Raw genomic sequence first — 22,001 nt, forward strand, 5'->3', positions numbered from 1 at the left:
AGACACTGTTTAAACAAACATTTTTAATCAGCCCGCTATCTTCGAGACGGTGCTTGAGATAAAAGGGATAAGTGCATAAAATGTATAAATTCATATATTTAAGATCGTCTTACTTAAGTGCAGTCTTAAGATGTCATAAACCAATCACAAATTGTATTACCATCTTGTGAGATTACTTTAGACGATCTTGAAGTAAGAACTTTTACTATGAATTACTATATATATAGTCATGTATATCTTACTTCATCTTGCAGATCCTGAAAAATATGGTGGATTAAAGATATAAAATGTCCAATCTCTTTACTTAAACATTTCTATCCGTCACTGTGATTACTACGAACAAGCTTGTCGCATGAACGATCATCTGAATTGATTTACATTCGTTAAAAATGCTTGCAATTTATGGAAGAATAGATGACTATAAATATTATGTGTATAGATAAGGTTGTTTATTCTATAAAAAGTAAATTCAAGTTACACGCAATGATTAATGATTAATTTTCTGTATAAGACTAGGAAACAGTTTGTCAACAAATTGCTAAAAATCGAAACTTAAAAAATCGTATACGTTATATTATTTATTTCAATCGAAAATTGAATCATTGAAAATTACACGGAAAGAATGATTTTGTTGAAATGTTTAAAAATTTAAATAGATACAGATAACTTTGTTGGACTATTAAAATAATTATGTAGGAAACTCAAGCACGATGGGCAATGTTGCAAAAATTTTTTTATATTGTTAGTTTCAATTAGTTTCAACGTCCTACGTAATTATTTGACAGTCCAACATAAAATTTTCTAATTTGTATCTAGCTAAATTTTTCGATATTTCAACAAAACTGTTCTTTTCTTGTATGGATAAAAGACTAACACAATGTTACTTAACAAATAATTTTTGCTTTAACAAAAATTTAAGACGAGTAATCCAAATGTTTGATATCGAGATTTTATATAAAAGATGGAATATAATATATATTTTCAGATACGAATCTGAAATCCTCTGTAAAAGCAAAAACTCACGTACGCGCGTTATTTTCCGTAGAAGTGGTATTCGGAAACGATGAATTTCGCCAGTAGTAGCAACGATATTTGACGACAACGACTTCTGAAACAAATTGCGTACGAGAAGTTGAGCGGCCACGTGTAACATACGGACAAAACTACTTTCAATGCGCGCCACCCTTTTATCGTAGATTTTCGCGCGACTGCATGTCCCCGCGACGTACGGACGTTGCGGCGCAACGACAGTTTCCGTGCACAAAAACAGCGAACAGATTCGACGTGGAATAATTGAACGTTCTATTCGGTTCAGCCCTTTATTCTCCCCCTCTGCGCGCCCCTCCCTTTCCGTTTATATCTTTCACCGACCGTCGAAATAGCTCGTTTGGAGTTTGCCACGGGCATTCGTTAGTATCATTGATCTATTATTCGCGAATGTTCAGCAAATTATTTTCAGTTGTATTTCCGAGTGTCCTTCAGCGATCGTGGAATTTATAGTGAGATTAAATCCAGCTTATCTTCAGTGAAACCTGTGGAAAAAACTGTTATTTCTATTTGATTGATTGTCGTTCTATTATATGATATATCGAGAGACACCTTGATCGTTTAACATAAAAATTTAAGAAGGTCAAGCTGCGGTGAAAGCCTTAGAGATTACATAATGAAATTTTGCCCTTCAATTAATTTCAACATTACTTTAATACTTCATAATAACTTTACGACTTCGGGCATAATTTTAGACGGGCATTAAATTAACGTTTAATTTCTTTTAATCTGTAACATGCGTTTTAAATTACGTCTAGAATTTTATTAAAGTCACGTTGAAATTAATTGAAGAGCGAAATTTTGTTATGTATCCTGGAACTTTAATCGCCAATTAAAGCTTTTAATTTTTAAACAATCTGTAACGTGATGTTAAAACATATTGTATTGATATTTAGTTTCTGTTTTCGTAATTGAAAGGATTTCAAACAACTTTATAATTGCGTAGTGGTTAAATTATATATATATGTATATCATCATTACAAAAAATACATATAATCGTTTTTACTTAAGAGTAAAAAAATCATCTACGACGTAATTTTTATTTTGTTGAACTATCGCGACAAATTAAATTGTAGTGAATGTTGATTAAATTTTCCTTTGGCTCTAGGGAGAGAGAGAGAGAGAGAGATTTACCGTGATTTAACGTATATGTTAACCTGTATGTAGACAAAATGCTGTGATCGTTAAACATACGGGTTATTAAGCGTACACTTAATTGCCGTTACTATGTGGCAGTTTCTGTTAGGTATAAAAGCATGTCCAATTAGAGATCGGGCTCTTCTGGACCGACGACTATAATATCGTCAGGTTATTGGAGTAACTTCCTAAGTCGATATATAGGTTACTCGATAACTGGATAAGTTCGTCCAATAGAACAATATATTAGACTAGTTTACAATATAAAATATGAAAGTATTTGGAAACTCTGGAGGTAGTTGACGACAAAAAGAAATTAGCATGGAAACGATAATGTATAGTTTAATGTAGAAGCTTCTGTCACATTGCTGTTGCTCCGACAATTTGTTTGATAAAAAAATATTTTTCGAGTAATTTGTTTATTTGTCTGTTCAGTATTTACAATGAGAGAAAAGAGAATTATATCAGAATTTCAATTAATCATCCTGAGGCTGCATTGCAGATTTTATAAAATAATTTATGTTGTGTATAGAAAAGTGAATAAAATGAATATAATTTATAATAATTTACTCTTTCTCACGAATTTGTTTCGAGCAAAAGTATTTTTTCGACAACCAGACGCACATTTGTTAATAAATTGATATTAGCGTAAAACTAACCGTGGATAATTTATGCTTTATTTCGCGCGGGAATCACTGCATTGCGGATGCGGTTTACCAGGTGAATTTCTTCTACTACGATTATGGTAGTGATATTAGATTCGTTCTTTCCAACGGTATCTCTTCTCTACACACTTTCATACTTCTTTTTCTCTCCCCTTTCCAAAGCAGCAAATGGCACTTCTTTGTAAACTCGAAGGATAAAAGTTCAACCGAAGGAGAAATAGTCATTAATTTGTAGTGAAAAGTACATTAAAAGGATTGGCCTCAAACATTGTTCTTGATGATTTAGTCATTATTTTTATCTACTCGTCAAACAGACCTATCGAATTATAAATTACATATAATAAACCCTGAAAGTTCCTATACATTACTTATTCAATCTAAGTTACTTATTCCTACAATTACTTACTCAATCTAATTAAGTGTTACTTATATAAAGAAGATAATTATATGACAGATATAGACTTTATTTTTACGGAATTATACGTGTCTTACTTTGGAAATCGATTATTCTCTTTACGTTACCATGAAAATTTCAGAATCATATTTCTAAAATATACGCTGGATATATAATAAATTTTTCACCCTTTTTCCTATTATGTTGCGTGGAAGGCCGCATGCAATGCATGGTTTAACTTTACCATTACAGAACGGTAGCTGAAGGCGGTACACGTGGCTGTCAGGCAATGCGGTCCACACAAAAAAAATGTCGCGCAGCCATATATGTGTGTATATATATATATATATATATATATATATATATGTATATATAATTCCGTGATAACGACAAACCTGTCAAAACGCGCTCCAATCGCGAACGTACCGCAATCCGGCTTTTTGCCGAATAATTCGCCGTCTCTCTCTCAAACGCATCGACCGAGTGCAGCCAATGTGGCCGGGGCGGTTTATTACACGTGCCGTGCGTTACCGAAACCGTCATCATCATTTCCGACCGGGAATTCATGATAAACATTTAATGTGCGTTTCCATATCGAATGGGGAGTGCGAATGAGTGAAGGCGCGGCGCGCGCGTATCAGAAGATAAATTTTAACCGCTCCGCTCTCGCAGAGATAACGGCGCGTGTCCGCGATAAAAACGTACCGGTTATGTACTATGAATAATCATGAGTAGTCGTGAGCCGCGTGCAGGTCTCATTATCCTTACACTAAGGTAGGATTAAAACGCAACTTTCACCCCTATATACAGACGTATGTTGAATACATTCCGCAGAAAATTCAGTTTTATCCCTTATTTTAATCTTCTTACTCGCGAACTGCACTAGTTGCTTGCAAACATTCGCCTTTTTTTACGCACAAACGGAAGAACATAAAGAATTTCACGGCATTTGTATGTATTTCTGCTTGAAGGAAAAATCCAGAAAATGCAGAGGATTTATTAAAAAAAAGAACGCGTTCGTCTTTGTATTTTTTAGTAATCGGGACGAGCAAGAGTTAGTTCTATAATTATATTATATATACACTGGGAGTTTTGAAAAATTACGTTTTTCGTAACGGGTTATTTCCGCTTAAAAGCTAAATATGCTGATTTATTATTCTTTTTTCCTTTTATTTTTTTAAATTGTCCTCTATCTGTTAATCCAACTTTATAATTTGCCGGTCGACGATTCATGTTCTGTTTTATGTAATCTACGTAATTTTTTTTTAAAACTGTCGCTTCGCTCGAGTATTTTTATATCTCGTTTGTACTTTTACTTTGTTTCACCTTTAGAAAATAATAAAATAAACGAGGTTTCCCCAAGAGACCCTTCACACTGCGCGCAGTGAAAATATTAAAGATCATTAAATGTTTGCGGAGTATTAAAACTTGACAGGTTTAACGCGTTTCTTTATAAAGTTCTACTAAAAGAAAATAACAGCGGGAATAAATGGATGTTTCTTCTCGGAAGCAATACTGCTTGACGATGCGCTCGCGTAAATGCGAATTTCATAACTTCTCGGATGACGAAATAATTTGGAAACATCGTGCGCACCATAAATCATGCACAAAATTTTGTATTACACAAGTTTTTATACAATATGTTTCAGAAGTCATAAATAATATATGTTTGAGCTTAAAAAAATCTGCGTTAAGCATCAAAAAGTCGTTAAACTTTATCGTTCATTGACTTCACGTTAACTGAAATTAATTACTTGCGGAAATTTTTTGCGAAATTACTTTCTGATAAGATTATGTCTTCTTGATTATAATGGTACATCATTTTTATACATCGACGATAAAGTCAAGTGTGTAGTCTTTTGTTACAACATATTATATTATATAGTAATTTAAATCTCTTTTTTAGAGCATGATATTTTCGCATCATACATAACGAACTATTTGTTTCTATTTCAACTATGTTCAACTATTTGAAAAATTTACTGGACCATCAAACAATCGGATAGAACGACAAAATTGCTAGACAAGTTGCTAGAATATCAAAACATTTTACAACATTACTTAAGATTCCTGCAAAATTATTTTGATGGTCCGACAAAATTATTCTCAGATATCTGTATCTAACCAAATTTTTAGATTCTTCAGCAACATTGCTCTTTCAGTGAATGCTTCGCAGAGCGCGAAAAATTTCTTCTTATAGAAATGCAAGCATAGTAGTTTCACTTGTAATATAAAACGTAGCTGCGAAGCGCAAAAACTCGGCCGGCAGAACCGTCGTCAGCTGATTTCGACGTTTTCTGCGTGATGATCGTAATCGTAGCTGTACCTTCAGGAAGCTGGGCTGGCGGCCGGGACTTCAATCGGTGACCGGAGCGCTCTCGTTGGCCTTCTTCCTAGGGCTGATTTACCGGAGTGCCTCGCTGTACCACCCTCAACGGCGAGCCATACTGCATCTAAAGAATCAGCGCAGCAAAGTCAAAGAGAAGAAATCTGCGACCAAGGTACCGAGGCAGCCGTTGGTCGACCTGAGTCCTCTGGGATCGCGTCCTGTGAGAATGCTCATGCTGGCTGCCGGTGCTGCTGGTTTCGGTCTTTACACCCCCGCCTTCTATATCGTAAGTGCACTCGGTGATCGAAAAGGATTTCTCTCTTTGATAATGGGTCTCTCGGCTATTCTCAAAGACCTGACGTGACAAAAGTCTCTCAAAGGCGTGAAAAATTTATTCCATTTCACGTTATCAATTTACCTTCCGTCGGAGCGTCCTCAAAATTCCTTTTCTCCGTAATAAACGTAATAATATGATAAGACAAAAAATTACTGATACTTTGATATATATATATGGGTTGGAGAAAAGTCGCCTCAGCTATTTCGTTTCGACAAAAAAATATATTCGCCAAATACGCCGAAACGGTTGCGAGACAATTTAGTAGCACGTGACATTTCTGCTAAGGGTTTAACGATGCAGAATCAAGCATCAAGTTTCCTAATTTCGCGATTTCCGAAGTAATCTCGGGGGATAGACGAGGCCAATTTCGATAATCGATATTAGACGGGCATCGTTACCGGGCGTCATTGTCCGCGTTATCGCGGTGATCCGTATAGCGCGTTCTTTCCGGCGCGGCCTTAATGAGAAACATCATTTTCAGGCTCTGCAAGGATACCAGGACGGATTAGAGGCCAGCGCCTTGGTACTGTTACAGACTTTCCTGGGTCTGGCGGCGGCACTCGGATGCGCGGCTTTAGGAGTAGTTATCGTCAGACCTTCCGCTCAGTGCCTAGTGTCCAGGCAATATCTCTGTCAAGCGGCACTCATTGGGGTTGGTCAGTACGCCTCACGCTCGCTTTCGCATACACCCCCGTAGTTAATTGTAAACACGTTCAAATTGCTGGATGTCCGCGTTCCACCATGGCGATAGCAGCACGCGATTTAACGCGCGCAGTGATATTTTTTTTTTTTTTATTCTTTAGAACAGTCATATTACACGTACTTTTTAAGGTGTTCTCTCTTTTTATGGAATTTTCTGAATTTATCCTGTTTTAACTGTAAGTTCTTTTTCCTTTGATCTTTATTTTGTTGGAACAAAACTGCAAAGAGGGCTATTTGTATCTCTATATTTCGTGAGATCATTTTTCGCTGCAAAGCCCTGCAATAAAGCTCCTTTTTAAATGAAAATTGGACTCGGCAAAGTTGTGAAGTGCACTATTCACTGTAAGAGAGAAATCCATCGATTTGAGATTCGTGAGTGAGTTCGTGTACACAAAAGTCTTAAAGAGGAGGAATTATACGCGTGTGGTGGGACATGGCAAGCTAAAAAATTATGCTGCACGGATTTTATATACGCGAACGACTTAGGAATTATATTATAGATTCAAGGATTACGCCTCGAGGATTATCGATTCGAATTAGGTTTCTATTCTGCTTAAAGCCGTAGCTCAAGTGGCGCTTGGTAGCGTACAAGGTTATCACGGACTTGTGCTGGCCTCCGCACTTTACGGCGCCTCCCTCGGCGGTACCCTTTATTCCCTGAAGATGCTGGCCCTGGAGAGGCTGCGAGCGAGACACTTTGCCAGATCGTGGGCTTTGGTGCAAGCCGCGGAAGCCCTGCCCATCCTTCTTGGAGTTCCTCTTACAGGTACGCGTGAGTAATACGAAATTTTAGGTATGCCAGTTCCCAGTTAAGTCCCCAAGTCGTCCTTGATTTATTCTGGAGATCATTACGACAGGTCATGTAAAAACGATCTTTTCATTTCTTATCGAAACGCGAAACTTGCAGGCAAAGCGCATTTGCATGTATAAAATAAATATTTTTCTCTGTAAAAGTGGTATCGTTATAGATTTGAAAAACAAGGATTATATACTTTTACTATTTACTCTGTCTCTCTTTTTCTCTCGTATTTAGTTGACGACGGATATATTACGAAGTAATCAATTAAGCTATTATACCATGTACGCTTTCTATATAATATTTCGATAAAGCCTCTGGTTCTACATCCATCGTATCTATTATAAAGCACGTAGTTGCTTCCTCCTAAACGCAGATTCTTCATGCTTTCAAACGTCCGTACAACAGTATTAGAACTTTAGAGCTACCGAGGTGGGCGAAATCCGCTCTCCCGCATGCTAAATCCGTCCCTACTAATGGTCTTACGGTCCCTGTGTATGAATTTAATGCCGACGTCCTTAATAATAATAACGTACGGAGCTTGGAAAATACGCTCCTCTAGCCTTCTCTCCAGCTGAGAGAGAATATTCAAGGAAGCGTGACAACTGTCACGCATATTCGTAAGACTCGAGCATATTACATCAGTAGGACTGCAGGTTTTGGTCACTTTGAGGAGTTTAATTCAGAGTTGGAATTTCATCAACTCGTAATTTTGGCATTTTCTCCCCACTGCTATCGCATTACCTATCAGAAGCTGCGCGAAAATGTAAAATACAGTAAAATTTAAAAATAAAGAAAATTAAATGATACGTGTAATGTTATGTTTCAAGAAAAAAATTAAATTATATACTATGAGTTAAATAAAATAAATATACTTTGTTTTGGTAAATGCGTGTCTTATTATACATTTAACGATGATAACACTTGGCACTAATCTGATAATATATAGGACGTTCAGACTGGTTGTCAATATGTCAAAACTTTTACAGTTTATTATATATGCCTCACTTTCCCATATAATTATTTGATGGCCCAATTATTTTTAAATCTATATTTAACTTAAATTTTTAAATACTTTGGCGAAATTCATTTTTCCATAAATGAATTATTACGAATTACAGAAAATTAATATCTGATTTGCAACATCAATTATAATTATTTTGATAATCCAACAAAATTGTTTTCAGATTTTATCTAGTTAAATTTTTAATATTTCGGTAAAACCATTTTGCTTCGTGTAAAGTTTGTTTTAGAAACAATCTCATATTCACGCAAATAGATTGAACAACGTGCAAATTGCACATTTGCAATGGTCTTCACATTCTGGCAATTAGTTTGAACGTCATATATAATTATTTTGGCAATCTAATAAAATTATTTTCTGATGTGTGTTATATGTGTGTATCTAGTTAAATTTTTTAATATTTTTCATTAAATTCTTTCCTTCTGTGAAGTTTATTTTAGAAGCAATTTCATATTTAGATTAGATTATTTAAAAAAATAGCATTATTACAAGATAATTCGTAGCATTCGTAATAATTTCTCCGCTGTACAATATACAATATTTACAGGAACAAAATGAGAATGATGAATTAAAGAGACCGTGTATCAAATCATAGCGTGCCAATTACTAATTTTATACAAATTCTCTTTGTATTTTTGAAATTAATAAAAATCTTTTTCGGCAAAATAAAGAAAAAAGTTTCACCCTTCTGCATACGCGAGATGAAAATAAGGTTGTGTGTTCCAGTACTGAAAATTTACGGAATACCATGCACTATTGGTAGGGTAATAGCAAATTCAATTGGACGCATTGGTGTGCACTGGTGTATATTAAAACCGTTATATATTGTTTTAATTCGAGTGTAAAAGTGAAACACAAAGTTTCGAATTATAAAATACATATTTTATCTAACATAGTACAAAAAGTGCATTGAATATTTTAAGAATCGATTTCTACATTTATATATAAAATGCATTTTTATGTCAATTTTATATACGACGGTTTCAACACCAGTGCGTCCAATCGAATTCGCTACAAGTATTTACATTGGAACACCGCCTAAAGCCAGCGGTGCACGATGCTTTTTTCCCACTGAATTGCAGCTGGCTGGAAAAAAAAAGCATCGTGTATATCCTGCGTAAGATTTCCGGTCATTTCCGTCTGCCATCATCCCGAGTCATTCGCTATATTATGCTCAGTAGAAAAAACAACTGTTGTGCAATTTTTCAAATATAATTGATTCATACATTTAAATCCGCAGCGAGACAAAAGGATTAAGAGCGAAACCCTGCAATCGTATTAAAACATTTGACGCAATTGCAAAGCTGCTGCTTTCTCTGCTGAACGATACAGCACCTTCCTTGATAAATGTGCGACAGATTACACGGCGCTTTAACCGCACCTCCGTCGTCCCTCCCCCAGGTTACATGAACGCGAGCAGCCCGCGAGTGGGTTACTACGCGTGCACGCTGAGTTCCTTGTGCGGCGCAGCGCTCCTCTTCCTGGTCGGCTGGGGACGGCAGCCGGCGTCGCCGGTTCTACCAGGACCGCGTCTTTCGAGCCTCGGCATCGTGCCGCCGCTTATACCGCCGTGCGCGTGCCCGCCACCGCCGCGGCCCCGGCTGCCCAAGTCGCAGTCCCTGCACGTGCCGCTGGACGTCGAGGACGGTATGCGCGAACGCGACTTCGTCGAGCGGGTGCACCACGACCATCACCCGGTCGTCGATCACTACTGCCATCCGCAGTTCCATACGCCGCTGAGACCCAGCAAGAGCGTGCCAGAGGGCCTCGGCCATCAGGACCCGTACCACCGGACCCGGCCACGACGTCACCGTGACATCACCGTCATAGAACAGATCACCACCAGCGTGTAAAACGAACGGCGGGGGGGGGGGGGGGGGATCGAGAACCAGAGTGTTCGGCAACTTCGGTAATTTGTTTTATATTCTAGGATTTTAAAACTATATATAAACCGCCGCGCGCTCTCGCGTTTCATCGATACGCGATCAGCACGAGAGCAGTTACCACAATATATTGATTTCAGACTTGTACAAAAGTCTTCGGGAAGCTCCTATAAAAGCTTTTATCTTCTTGTCTTTCTTACGCTTCGGAAAGGGCGAAATATCGCGTTTCTTTTTACAACTTAAGTCGCTATTACGTTTTGTTATTATACGCTATCCGTTGGCTTACTTTCTTTTTTTTTTTCTTTTCATCTTCCGCGTCTCTCTGTCGCGTACGAGTATAATTCGCCGGGAAATTTAGGGTGGCTCTTGAGGATGGTTGGGAACTATTAGCGTAAAAGCCGGCGGGCACTTGCAAGCATACAAGCGAAAAGTAAAATAGTAGCTATGAAGAAGGAAATAATTGCGCGCGTCGTACGCACGCGCGGGACGACTATTATTCGCGCGATCGTAAATCAAGGAAGAATTGACGGAGAAAGTTCTTTAGAATCATCCCTGCTACGTTCGTTTCCTACTAGCTGCTAAGCGATCGACTATTAAATTGAATTAGCGTAAAAAGTCTGTGTCTCGAATAGATGAAATTAAATGTACTAACGCGCGTTATTAGGGAAGTGCGCGTTCATTCGTGTTGACGCGCTTGTTTGAAGTATAATATTTACTGCCGGGAAAAGGAAAACGACTGTCTGCTGGCTAAACGCACATTTAACGGCAAAGTATGGGAACGACGAAGTGGTAACCAAATTTCGTTTTTTAAAAAATTTTTCATGAAAATGATTAGTGCTCCTATTCTTTCTAAAAATTGGAGGAACACGAATAACGATTACAAAATAAAAAGCGGCGAAAGAACGATAGAGTTTCGTTTATAATAAAATGTACCTTTTATATATAAATATACCTTTTCGTTCGACTTTTCTCGTCCGAGTCGTTATATAGTTATTTACATACGTCTCGTAGTGGAAAACGGCAGACAATTCTGAATGTATTATCCTAGTTCAAATAGGGATCATCTCCTCGGTCTCTTCGTACATCCTCGTTATTTGCATTTTGAACGAAGCGAATTGACGGGTCGAGTTTGATTCGAATTCACGAGAGTTCGGATCTGTTTCCACTTTGACGTTGAATGTACGATTAGTCGACTAATCGTGCAATATTTCAAGCTGATCTCCCCTGTCGTGTAAAGTTTCGCTATATATATGTATGTACATGGAAAGAACGGATTTGCTGAAGTGTAAAATTTAGTTAGATACAAATCTGAAAAGAATGAAAATAATTGTATTGGGTTATCAAAATAATTATGTAGACAATTTAAGTTGATTGCTAGAACGTCAAAACCTTTTGCTTATCATGTGTGAGTTTGCATAATTATTTTTATAGCCTAATAAAATATTATCTTCAGATATGTGTCTGCTTGTATTTTTAGATACTTCAGCAAAATTTTTTTTCGCGTATATATATATATGTATATGTTCTTCACGCATACGTGTAAATTGTAATTAAAAGCAGATGCATCGTTTCTCGATATGGAAATGTATGTACGTATAGCGCACGGAGCTGGTCTCCGGAAACGCCCCGCCACAGATATCGTTAAATATTAATAGACATAAAGCATCGCGCGGACATTTCGAGCGAAAACGGTCCCGAAGTCAGGACGCATGCGAAAGAAATCTCTGCAAATAGTAGATAAAGAAATTAAGAGGAAATCGATGGTCTTTACGAAATTGCAGATTTCTCTTTTTGTTTAATTAAACATTTGCGACTATAAAATTCTTTTACAGATACATGTAGATTTCTGTTTTGGGAATCAATTCATGCGTATATCCTTATTTAGTCGTGCTTGTTTTGTTCTTATGTATCCGCAATTCATATTCGCCGTAACAACGTTCATGGCGTAAATGTATTATTACCACACTGACTCGTTTAGCTGTACTATCGCGAAATGTTGCTCGGCTCTATTCCTATCAGTGTGTAAGGCTAATTATAATCCCGAGTCACTTTACGATAACATAATTAGTACCTGAATATTAAGTGCTCTGGGTATGTAATGATGTGAGCGACGATATTAGACGGTAATTTAATTATTCCTACTTTCTCGTACCTTGCTATGTGTCGAAATTAATCATTACGCACAATATGTGACATACCGCTCCTCGCCGCAGTTAATTTGGATCAATGAGAAACGTAGAAAGTGTATCGCAAAGGTGTTTGCCGACTGTAAGAAAGTAGTAATGTAGATTACATAGAACTCGTAGTTAAATTTATCATAGTTTGAGCAGTGTTATTGTATAAGGAAGTCTACAGAGAATAGAATTTCCTACATATATATATGTATACAAATTCAATTAAATTAATACGCACCGTCGTATTGATTCAATCTCTGGAAAATGGAATAATCTTCGATTTATGAAACGAACAATTTTCAATTCATGTGACGTCTTGATTGGAAAATGTCACAGACGTATCCTCTTCAGCTTATGCCAGTTTCCGTTTTCTCTTTTTACGCGTTTCCATTCTCGGCCCGTATATTGATCACGATTTTTTTCTTTCGAATTGATTAAGTGATATAAATTAGGAAGTTAAAGCTGTTAGAGCAGGTGCACACGATATACGGGGCCAAAGTTAGGTTTCCCAGACGTAATTTATATCGTTTAACAATCAGAAAGCTAAATTCTTCGTCCTTTTCATTTCTTTCACATTTAAATAAGTATTGCTCTATTACATATACAATTGTATTACCGTATCGTTATCTAAAATAATACAAAAATATATTAAACATAATTATTAAAAAACACAAAAGATATTTCATTGTGGACTATCTATGTAGATAACCCACAAATAAAATTTGAAAATTGTGTGCCCCTGCGTTAGAACAAAACTGTTTTTACTACATGTAATTATTGATAAGTCGAGCGGCGAATTTGTTAGATCATAAAAGTTGTAGTTTATAATGTTACAGAGTATCTCTTAGTCCCGTTGAACAAGATATCTGATTTCTTTAAATTAACATATATAAGGATAAACGTTACCAATCTTAACGATCGTTACAAGACCTTTTTTAATATAAAAAAAATATACATATATATATATATATATATACACATTAACTTTTGATGTGATGAATTGTTTGTATACTGCCAATTTTTATAGGATATAATCGAGTCTCGATTTTCGATTAAACGCACGTGGACAAATCGTAATTTTACGAATTCACAGGCGAGATGAATGTCATGTTTATCGGGACATTTGTAAACGATAGGCATTTTTTTTCCTAAACTAGTCTCGCAATCATTAAGTCAGGATTGTTAACGAATTTACACAGTAGACACAAATAGTACACCTCGGAATGTAAACAATGTTGGTAGAGTTTATGGAATTCGCTTTATGTCATCTATTGTATTGCCAATAGTATTTCGTTACATAAGATAAAAAAAATTTTTTACAAGATCTTTACAGTTATTTAAGGTTTTCATTCCTTATATCAATTTAATTGTGTTTAATAATATTTTTAATACTTATTTCTACTGCAATTATATGAAACATATAAGATTTTGATCGCTAATAAATTTTGTAAAAACAAACAGTATTGGAACAAAAATAATTTTTTTCCAAGAAATTTTCCGTTTTATATTTATATACTTATAAACACACGTTTTCATTTAACGAGGTGCATAAAAAATTAAGGGAAACAAAAGGGTAAATTTAAAAATTATGCATTTCCATGAATTTATTACTGTCAAAGTTAATGAAACCATTACGGCAATGATGCTGGTAGTAGTAAATTCACAATTTGGACTAATTATAATTACTTTTATGTCTATATCATGATATACTTTGTACGATACATTTTGCTCGTGTAATATATTATACAAAAACTTATGTGCTTTTCACATTAAATCTATTATTAAAATCTAATAATAGATAATTTTTTTGTATATTGTTTTATTCGTAAATTATTGTTTATATTAAAGATTATAATTTTCAAGATAATCTTTTAGAATTAACCGTGTGTGTGTGTGTGTGTGTGTGTGTCTACAAAATAGGTGCACGAAGAATTAAATGTGCCTCACAATGATTTTGTATGGTATTTAAAAATTTTTTTTAATCTTATATCCAGATTGTTTTGAGAAAGATTTGTAGTGAGTTTTTCTAGATCATAATCCGAGCTTGGAGGTATTTGCACAATCACGTTGCGTTTACGATGAAAATATCTTACAATTAGTCGGAAATATCATGAAATTGTAATGGATGTTCTCAAGGAACCTGCGGTAATCATGTTAATCATATAACAGCTTTGTCGTCAATCGATTCTTAGAAATCGCGTAACTCCGTTGCCTTGTAAATATACCTAAAGCAAGGTTCCCTTATTGCAACACGTTGAACATTTTGTAAAGTTTTATAAATAGTTCTACGTAGTTAAACAGCTGGACCAATAAAGTATATATCCGATTGTACGTTATTTCTATATGTATTCTATATATATTCACACCCTACTCAGTCATAATATTCGATTGTTTTATCGAAGACAATTATCACAGATAAGATGCAGTGATCATTAATTAACAATGAAATTGCAGCTCTTTACATATACAGTAATACATAATATGTATATTTAATTTCTACCTAGCTTATATTATTAATGATATACTTCAATCATTACTTTTGCCATTGATCTCATCTCTGTGTATACTTCTTTACGTTAAATCATACAATTAATATAGTCTATGGTTACTAAGAATATTTTTATTTACTACGCAAATAAAAATTATCGCAAAATTATTATGAGAATAAATGCAAAGTCAGAATAAACAAAAAATATATCATGTAATTTAAATAATTCCATCATTTATTTAAATTATAAGTATATTTACTCCATCACAAGAATTATACTATACTTCACAGTATTGCGAGGATATTCCCCCTTTCCGAAAATGATACATAACAACATCGTATGTATAAAGAAAAATTCAATATGAGTAAAAACGTCTGAGAATATACATAGAGGAATAATGCGTGAGATCCTTTAATAACTAATAATCATCAATTTCTTTAAGCTATAATACAATATAAATATACAGCCCAGTTCCAGAATTTATGAATGAAAAGTGACAGAACCCGAATTTGTTCCTGAATATATCATAACAGGAAATTCGGTTCTTAGTACGGTGCTGATGAGTAGAATTTTGTATTCGTTGTATTTTAGATGACAAAAAACACAGTACAATGAAATAATGTTATCACGTTGATTGACTATTGACCTTAAAGAAATCACGGTAACTAAAAGCTAGCATGATTTTCATACTTGAGTTTACAGGCACGTATTTTCATAGTACCGGATATAATCGTGGTGACCAACTGATTTTTACATAAAAAATTTATAGACATTCAAAAACGGACAAATATCTGCGATCTCTGTATTTAATTGCGAATGGACCCTTGTTTTGGGGTTGTACTTGTTGCTACGTAACAATATTAATCCAACTCGTTAATGTTCTTGCGTAACAATGTAATATCATACAAAATTGCTCGTTAATACATTGTGTTTAAGTACATTCACAATTGTGGCTCCACGATGAACTTCCGTTAATTTACAATAAAAGTAACATGCTCATCACTCGCAAATTTCTATCACTGCGAGAGGAGCATGTTTCTGATCGCGAGACACGTAAGTTTCGCATAGAGAACTTTTACTGTCCTTCAATAAGTACTAATACTATCCTTCTCACATTTATATATGGCATTTTGTAAGTGTAAATAAAAAAATAGCTGATGTTTTGTTCTTTTAGAGTACCAAATTAATATTTTAGAGATTACATAAAATATTAATTTAACTAAATTTATATCACTTAATAACCAGGGCTCATAAGCAATTTACTATTATAAATTGAATAATTGTTACTTATGTGCACATATTTCACAGAGTTCGCGTACAGATCGTGAAATATTTTACAAATAAATATTTTAAATTTATACAAAATGATAAAATGTTCTTCTTTCGATTTAATGCAGAAATTAAAAAACAATACAAATAAAATTACAAAATATAAAAATGTGCGCGTGTGTTTGTGCGTGTATACTGCATAATGATAAACATTTAAAACAGTAATACAATCTGTACATAAAAAAGTCAGGTATGACAATTGTGCTATGAATAATTGTTTAATCTATGTCAAAATTATATAATTATATATAATTTAAATAATTTCTAAAAATCTCTCTAAAACGTAAAAAATTGTGCTCACCTCAAAAATGAATTTTAATTTAAACAACATTGGATTACAAGCCCTGATTATATTGTAGATTAGTAGTCTCGAATAGAGAAATAAATCCTTCCAATTTAGTAGGTAGATAAATATATAATTTTGAGTAAACTTAAACTATATTTGAGTACCTTTCGAATATAAATAATAATTGAATACAGGAATTGAAACCGGTATTATTCCGCCGAGTTTGGATAAGCGATATTAATCCCTATATGTATTATTTGTGACAATGTAAATGTAACAATCGATACAAAGATCTTTTCCAAATATTAGGAACTTGGTCGGTCCAGGCAAACTCTGAGATGCGATAATTTAAAGTATTCTATACTATATGATGCCGTTTTCTGGCAGTGACCTGACGCAAGACACAATTGTGTATCTCTTATGATATCTATGATAAAGGAAATTAAATTCACCGAAATTATACCCGTTTCACTTCTTGTTTAAGAAAAACAATTGTAAATTTCATAATATTAGGTGTACAAATTAGTTCGGTCCGGTTTTTGTGTTCAAAAATGCATTTATTTCAAAACAAAATGAATGAACAGATTAAATAAAGTATTGTCCATCGCTGGCTACTACCTTTTCCCATCTCTCAGGCAATTTTCGAATTTCATCTCGAAAAAATGACTCGTTTTTGGAGGCGATCATCTTTTGGAAAACAGACCGAACTAATTTGTACTCCCAATATTTTGTTATTATACACATGTATATGTGTTTGCTGCGCTGTGTATGTGTGTGTGTATATATATATGTATATACATATATACACATGTGCACATATATCTAACGCATTATTATGTACGTATCGTACATAATATGGCGTTTGTATATTGTGCAAATAATCGAACACTTAACGTTGAACCATTGTACAGAGCATATCGCAATGTATATAGAATTAAGATACGCAGAAAGTATATAAGAACACTTGCTGTTCGTATCTCTCCTTCCTTTCTGCCGTCCTCGCGTTACGGCGATCAAGTATAACGAAATTGTTCTATTAGACGTTTAATTCAATAGGCTTTCACTGCTAGGCCGTGGTTTAGTAACCAGACTATATAAGGCTCGTATTCCGTTCTCCGTTAGATCCGGAGGCCCGAACAAAAAATCCCGTCGAGCGTTCGGATTCGACAACAGGTCCCGCATGCTCTCGGTCGTAAGCACCCAAGAGCGTAATGAGGTTTGCGTTAAATTTACTTTCCTAGCCAGTGTCCCGGTAATGTGCACGTCGTCGATCCAAAAGTATGGCTCTTTCTGAGCCTCGCGGTACAGTATAAATACACTATCGGGAGAGTATAGGATCGCCCATCCGGCACAATATGCGGGATAAAGTCTACCGGGATACTCCTGAGGAGAGACGCGCCATTTCGAGCGCCAAGATCTCTTCACTGCGGAAGCCGACAGAAGATCACAGAGAATCAGACGTCTTGCACCCCACGGCGATAGACCATGCGTTAGAAAGTCCAGCATGGCCGGTAAATGAACAAAAACGTCATCGTCTAATTTAAGAATATATTTGGCACCTGAAACAAAAAATAACGTCAAAATCAGGGGTATGTTAAGTTAGCACCCCAACTATAGTACTCAGGAGTTCTGATTAGAGTTCCTACTTCCTTTTGACGAGACGAAGAATTCCCTATAGTTAATAACAAGAGTTTCGCTCAATAAACATTCTTTTTATATTTTTTAAAAATGGGGTGCTAACTTTTTATCGAATTTCGAGGTGGAATAGTTCTGAGCGGCTTAATAGCTTCAATTTGCGATTGTCTAGAGTTCCTGACATGTAAAAAAAATTTTCGAATAATAAAAAAAAAATTAAAAATTTTTGAAAAATTAATTTTTAGATACAATAGTTCTGATGATAATTTCTGCTTCTTTTTGACGATACGAAGAGTTCTCTATGATTTTTAATGACATATGCGCTTAATAATAATTTTTTAATAATTTTTTAAAAATAGGATGCTAACTTTTTAATGAAATTCAAGGTCGCATAGTTCTGATCAGCTTAACAGAAATATTTTGTGAATACCCAGAGTTCTTGATACATAAAAAACATTTTTGAAGAATAATAAAGTTTAAAAAAAATAGTAGAAATCTTTAAAAATTTTTTTGAGAGTACCGAGTAGTTCTGAGTTGCGTTTCTTATAGTACTTGACGAGTTCTATCGAAAACTGTAAGGTGGAAAAGGGATTGGACCAACGGTTTGCAAGATACAGCGACATTTGTCAGAAGATCAACAATTTTTAGAGTATATCTCGGAAACCATTGGTCCAACCGCTTTGAACCCTGATACTTTTCGACAGAACTCGCCGAGAACTGTCCAGAACTCCGAACAGAACTACTCGGTATTCCCAAAAAATTTTCCGACGTGGAACAAAAAAAAAATGTTTGATCAAAAATTTTTTGGGAGTACCAAGTAGTTCTGTTCGGAGTTCTGGACAGTTCTCGACGAGTTCTGTCGAAAAGTATCAGGGCTCAAAGCGATTGGACCAACGGTTTCCTAGATATACTCATTCTAAAAATTGTTGATCTTCCGACGAATGTCGCTGTATCTTGCAAACCATTGGTCCAATCGCTTTTTCACCTTACAGTTTTCGATAGAACTCGTCGAGAACTGTAAGAAACGCTACTCAGAACTACTCGGTACTCTCAAAAAATTTTCCGACATGGGACTCATTGTCAGAAAAAAATTTGAAATCAAAATTTTTTGGGAGTACCGAGTAGTTCTGATCGGAGTTCTGGACGGTCCTCGACGAGTTCTGTCGAAAAGTATCAGAGTTCAAAGCGATTGGACCAACGGTTTCCGAGATATACTCACTTAAAAAATTGTTGATCTTCTGACAAATGTCGCTGTATCTTGCAAACCGTTGGTCCAATCGCTTTTCCACCTCAGTTTTCGATAGAACTCGTCGAGTACTATAAGAAACGCAACTCAGAACTACTCGGTACTCTCAAAAAAATTTTCAAAGATTTCTATTTTTTTTAAATTTTATTATTCTTCAAAAATGTTTTTTATGTATCAAGAACTCTAGGTATTCACAAAATACTTCTGTTAAGCTGATCAGAACTATGCGACCTTGAATTTCGTTAAAAAGTTGCACCCCATTTTAAAAAAATTATTACAAAATGATTATTAATCGCATATGTCATTAAAAATCATAGAGAACTCTGCGTATCGTCAAAAAGAAGCAGAAATTATCATCAGAACTATTGTATCTAAAAATTAATTTTTCAAAAATTTTTAATTTTTTTTTTTAATATTCGAAAATTTTTTTTACATATCAGGAACTCTAGGCAATCGCAAATTGAAGCTATTAAGCCGCTCAGAACTATTCCACCTCGAAATTCGATAAAAAGTCAGCACCCCATTTTTAAAAAATTAAAAAAAAATGTTTATTGAGCGGAACTCTTGTTATTAACTATAGGGAACTCTTCGTCTCGTCAAAAGGAAGTGGGAACTCTAATCAGAACTCCTGAGTACTATAGTTGGGGTGCTAACTTAACATACCCCAAAATCAGATATATATAAATACTACACCCTTGTAATTTTAATGAAAATTTAAAAAGTAATAGATATAAAGATTGTGTGTTCTTTTCAAGTAGACACTCGCACGCGATCAAATCGATATTGAATCTATTCAATTAAATATCGATTATTATCAATTATTATCAGCTATTATCATTATAATATTGTTGTAATATATGATATAAGATACAATAAACGACATGATCGCAAATTAAAAATAAATAAAATTGAGTTATAAAAAAAGATGGTTATCACATTACGTTCTCTTCTTACTTGGACAATAATAAGTAGTCCACTTTAATCCCATAACGTGCTTATAGGTCATGTTTCTATAGGCATCAAGAAAGTTTCCCTGTATTAAGTCTTGGTATTTTTCGTTCTCATTCTCGAGCCTGGATTGATATTTCTCCGAGTATCCCACGAGAAATAATAAAGTCACGTCCGGCGCTTGCTGGCCCCAGGTCTCCCGTACAACATGCCTCTTCGGGAAATTCCCTGGCGCCGAGTGAATCAACATTAGTAGCAATGGCTGTGTACGATTACAGGGATTGTGGTTCATAATGAACCTGAAGTCCGTGATGTTGATCAGCGTAGATTTATCATCGGACGGAAGTTCGTTTATCGAGTAGGGCTGCGTGGAGGGTGTGACGTTTCCGGGAAATATAAGGATATATCCTGGCGCGGCCACACCGCCGCTGGAGTAAGGAATCGGCGATCCTGAACCATCGATGTGAATCCAAAACGAGAAGCATCCAGTTAGTGCCAAAACGACCACAAAGATGAGGGTGCATGGCGAAGTACCGGAGGCATGTAGCCGCCGCTTATCCAGCATACTAATAAGCCCCTTTCATCATATACATCGGATTTTGCCTGAAAACACAAATGTCCTCGATTAGTTGAACTTGTTCTCGCATTTACAGATTATTATTACTCGTATTATATAGATCCTGTGCATTCCGGATGACTCGTGCACATCCTTATTGTACCAGTTTTATAAATTATAATATAAATTAGAATGTATCTTGTACAATTTACAAAAAGAGACAAAATAATTAATAACAGCTTATAAAGAGCCAACAAGAATCCGTGATTATTGATACACAAAGTATATTATATGTTTATTAGTGAAAAGTTACATGTAAAAATACAAACGTTTCAACTATAAGTTCTTATCTTTCTGAGTGTAACCGACTGCGAGAACATTCTGATCGAAAAATTGGACGCTAGCGTCATTTGATAAAACATTTATAAGTTGCAAACTAATGTTTTCTGATCACTGAAATAAAATAATACACACAAGTTACGATCATTGAGAAAAGGCGTATAGAATTCTATAAAGTCGGATAGTAACAAAATAGCCTAGAATACCACTGTTCAATAATAAAATAAACATCGATAAAGGAAAATTGTAAGTCAGTAAGTAATACATGATAAAAAACAAACAACTAGAGTAGATAATAAATATGACTCTAATGATAAAAGAAACTGCAGTGAGAATGTTTCTAGTTTTTAATAATTAAATTATAATGAAAAGATATGAAAATATGCAAGACTGACAAATGTTTCAGACAAAAGACTTATGTGGCGCTTGAGAGTGTGGAAATAATGATAAAATTAATTTTTTAAAAGAAAAATAACTTGTCAAGGTCACATAAAAGCTATCGCTATTTTTTTAATGAACTTGTATGTGATTTTTTTACATAATATGATTCCCTAAGGTCATGGAGCCGGTCGGTCCCTTAATCTACATATACGTATTTACATTATAATTTTATAAAAGCAACTTGGATCACACTTTATTTGCTGTTTTAACATTTCTTTTATGAAACAGAGGAAAACATATATTT

General features: G+C 34.9%; 2 protein-coding genes across 2 annotated transcripts in view; one reads left to right on the plus strand and one right to left on the minus strand.

The window, feature by feature from the left end:
- Window positions 1-10,284, plus strand: part of LOC108782268 (monocarboxylate transporter 4) — a 34,132-nt gene extending 23,848 nt beyond the window's left edge. The window contains exons 7-10 of the mRNA XM_018550491.1: window positions 5,576-5,858; window positions 6,391-6,565; window positions 7,171-7,377; window positions 9,833-10,284. Of these exons, the coding sequence (XP_018405993.1) occupies window positions 5,576-5,858; window positions 6,391-6,565; window positions 7,171-7,377; window positions 9,833-10,284 (1,117 nt within the window). The remainder of the gene's footprint in view (window positions 1-5,575; window positions 5,859-6,390; window positions 6,566-7,170; window positions 7,378-9,832) is intronic.
- A 7,073-nt stretch (window positions 10,285-17,357) lies between these two features.
- Window positions 17,358-20,986, minus strand: LOC108781955 (beta-1,3-galactosyltransferase 5). The gene is made up of 2 exons (XM_018550094.1): window positions 20,428-20,986; window positions 17,358-18,151 (listed from the first exon to the last, which is right to left on the minus strand). Exons 1-2 carry the CDS (start codon window positions 20,984-20,986, stop codon window positions 17,637-17,639), a joined length of 1,074 nt encoding a protein of 357 aa, XP_018405596.1. The 3' UTR covers window positions 17,358-17,636.
- Between the last annotated feature and the right edge of the window lie 1,015 nt (window positions 20,987-22,001).

The sequence above is a fragment of the Cyphomyrmex costatus genome, unplaced genomic scaffold, assembly GCF_001594065.2.
Source record: "Cyphomyrmex costatus isolate MS0001 unplaced genomic scaffold, Ccosl1.0 scaffold123, whole genome shotgun sequence".
Lineage (NCBI taxonomy): Eukaryota > Metazoa > Arthropoda > Insecta > Hymenoptera > Formicidae > Cyphomyrmex > Cyphomyrmex costatus.

Coding starts and splice junctions, on each gene's coding strand:
- LOC108781955 (XM_018550094.1), bottom strand. CDS start 20,986: ATGCTGGATAAGCGGCGGCTACATGCCTCCGGTACTTCGCCATGCACC. Junction 18,152..20,427: donor GACTACTTATTATTGTCCAA/GTAAGAAGAGAA, acceptor TTTTTGTTTCAG/GTGCCAAATATATTCTTAAA.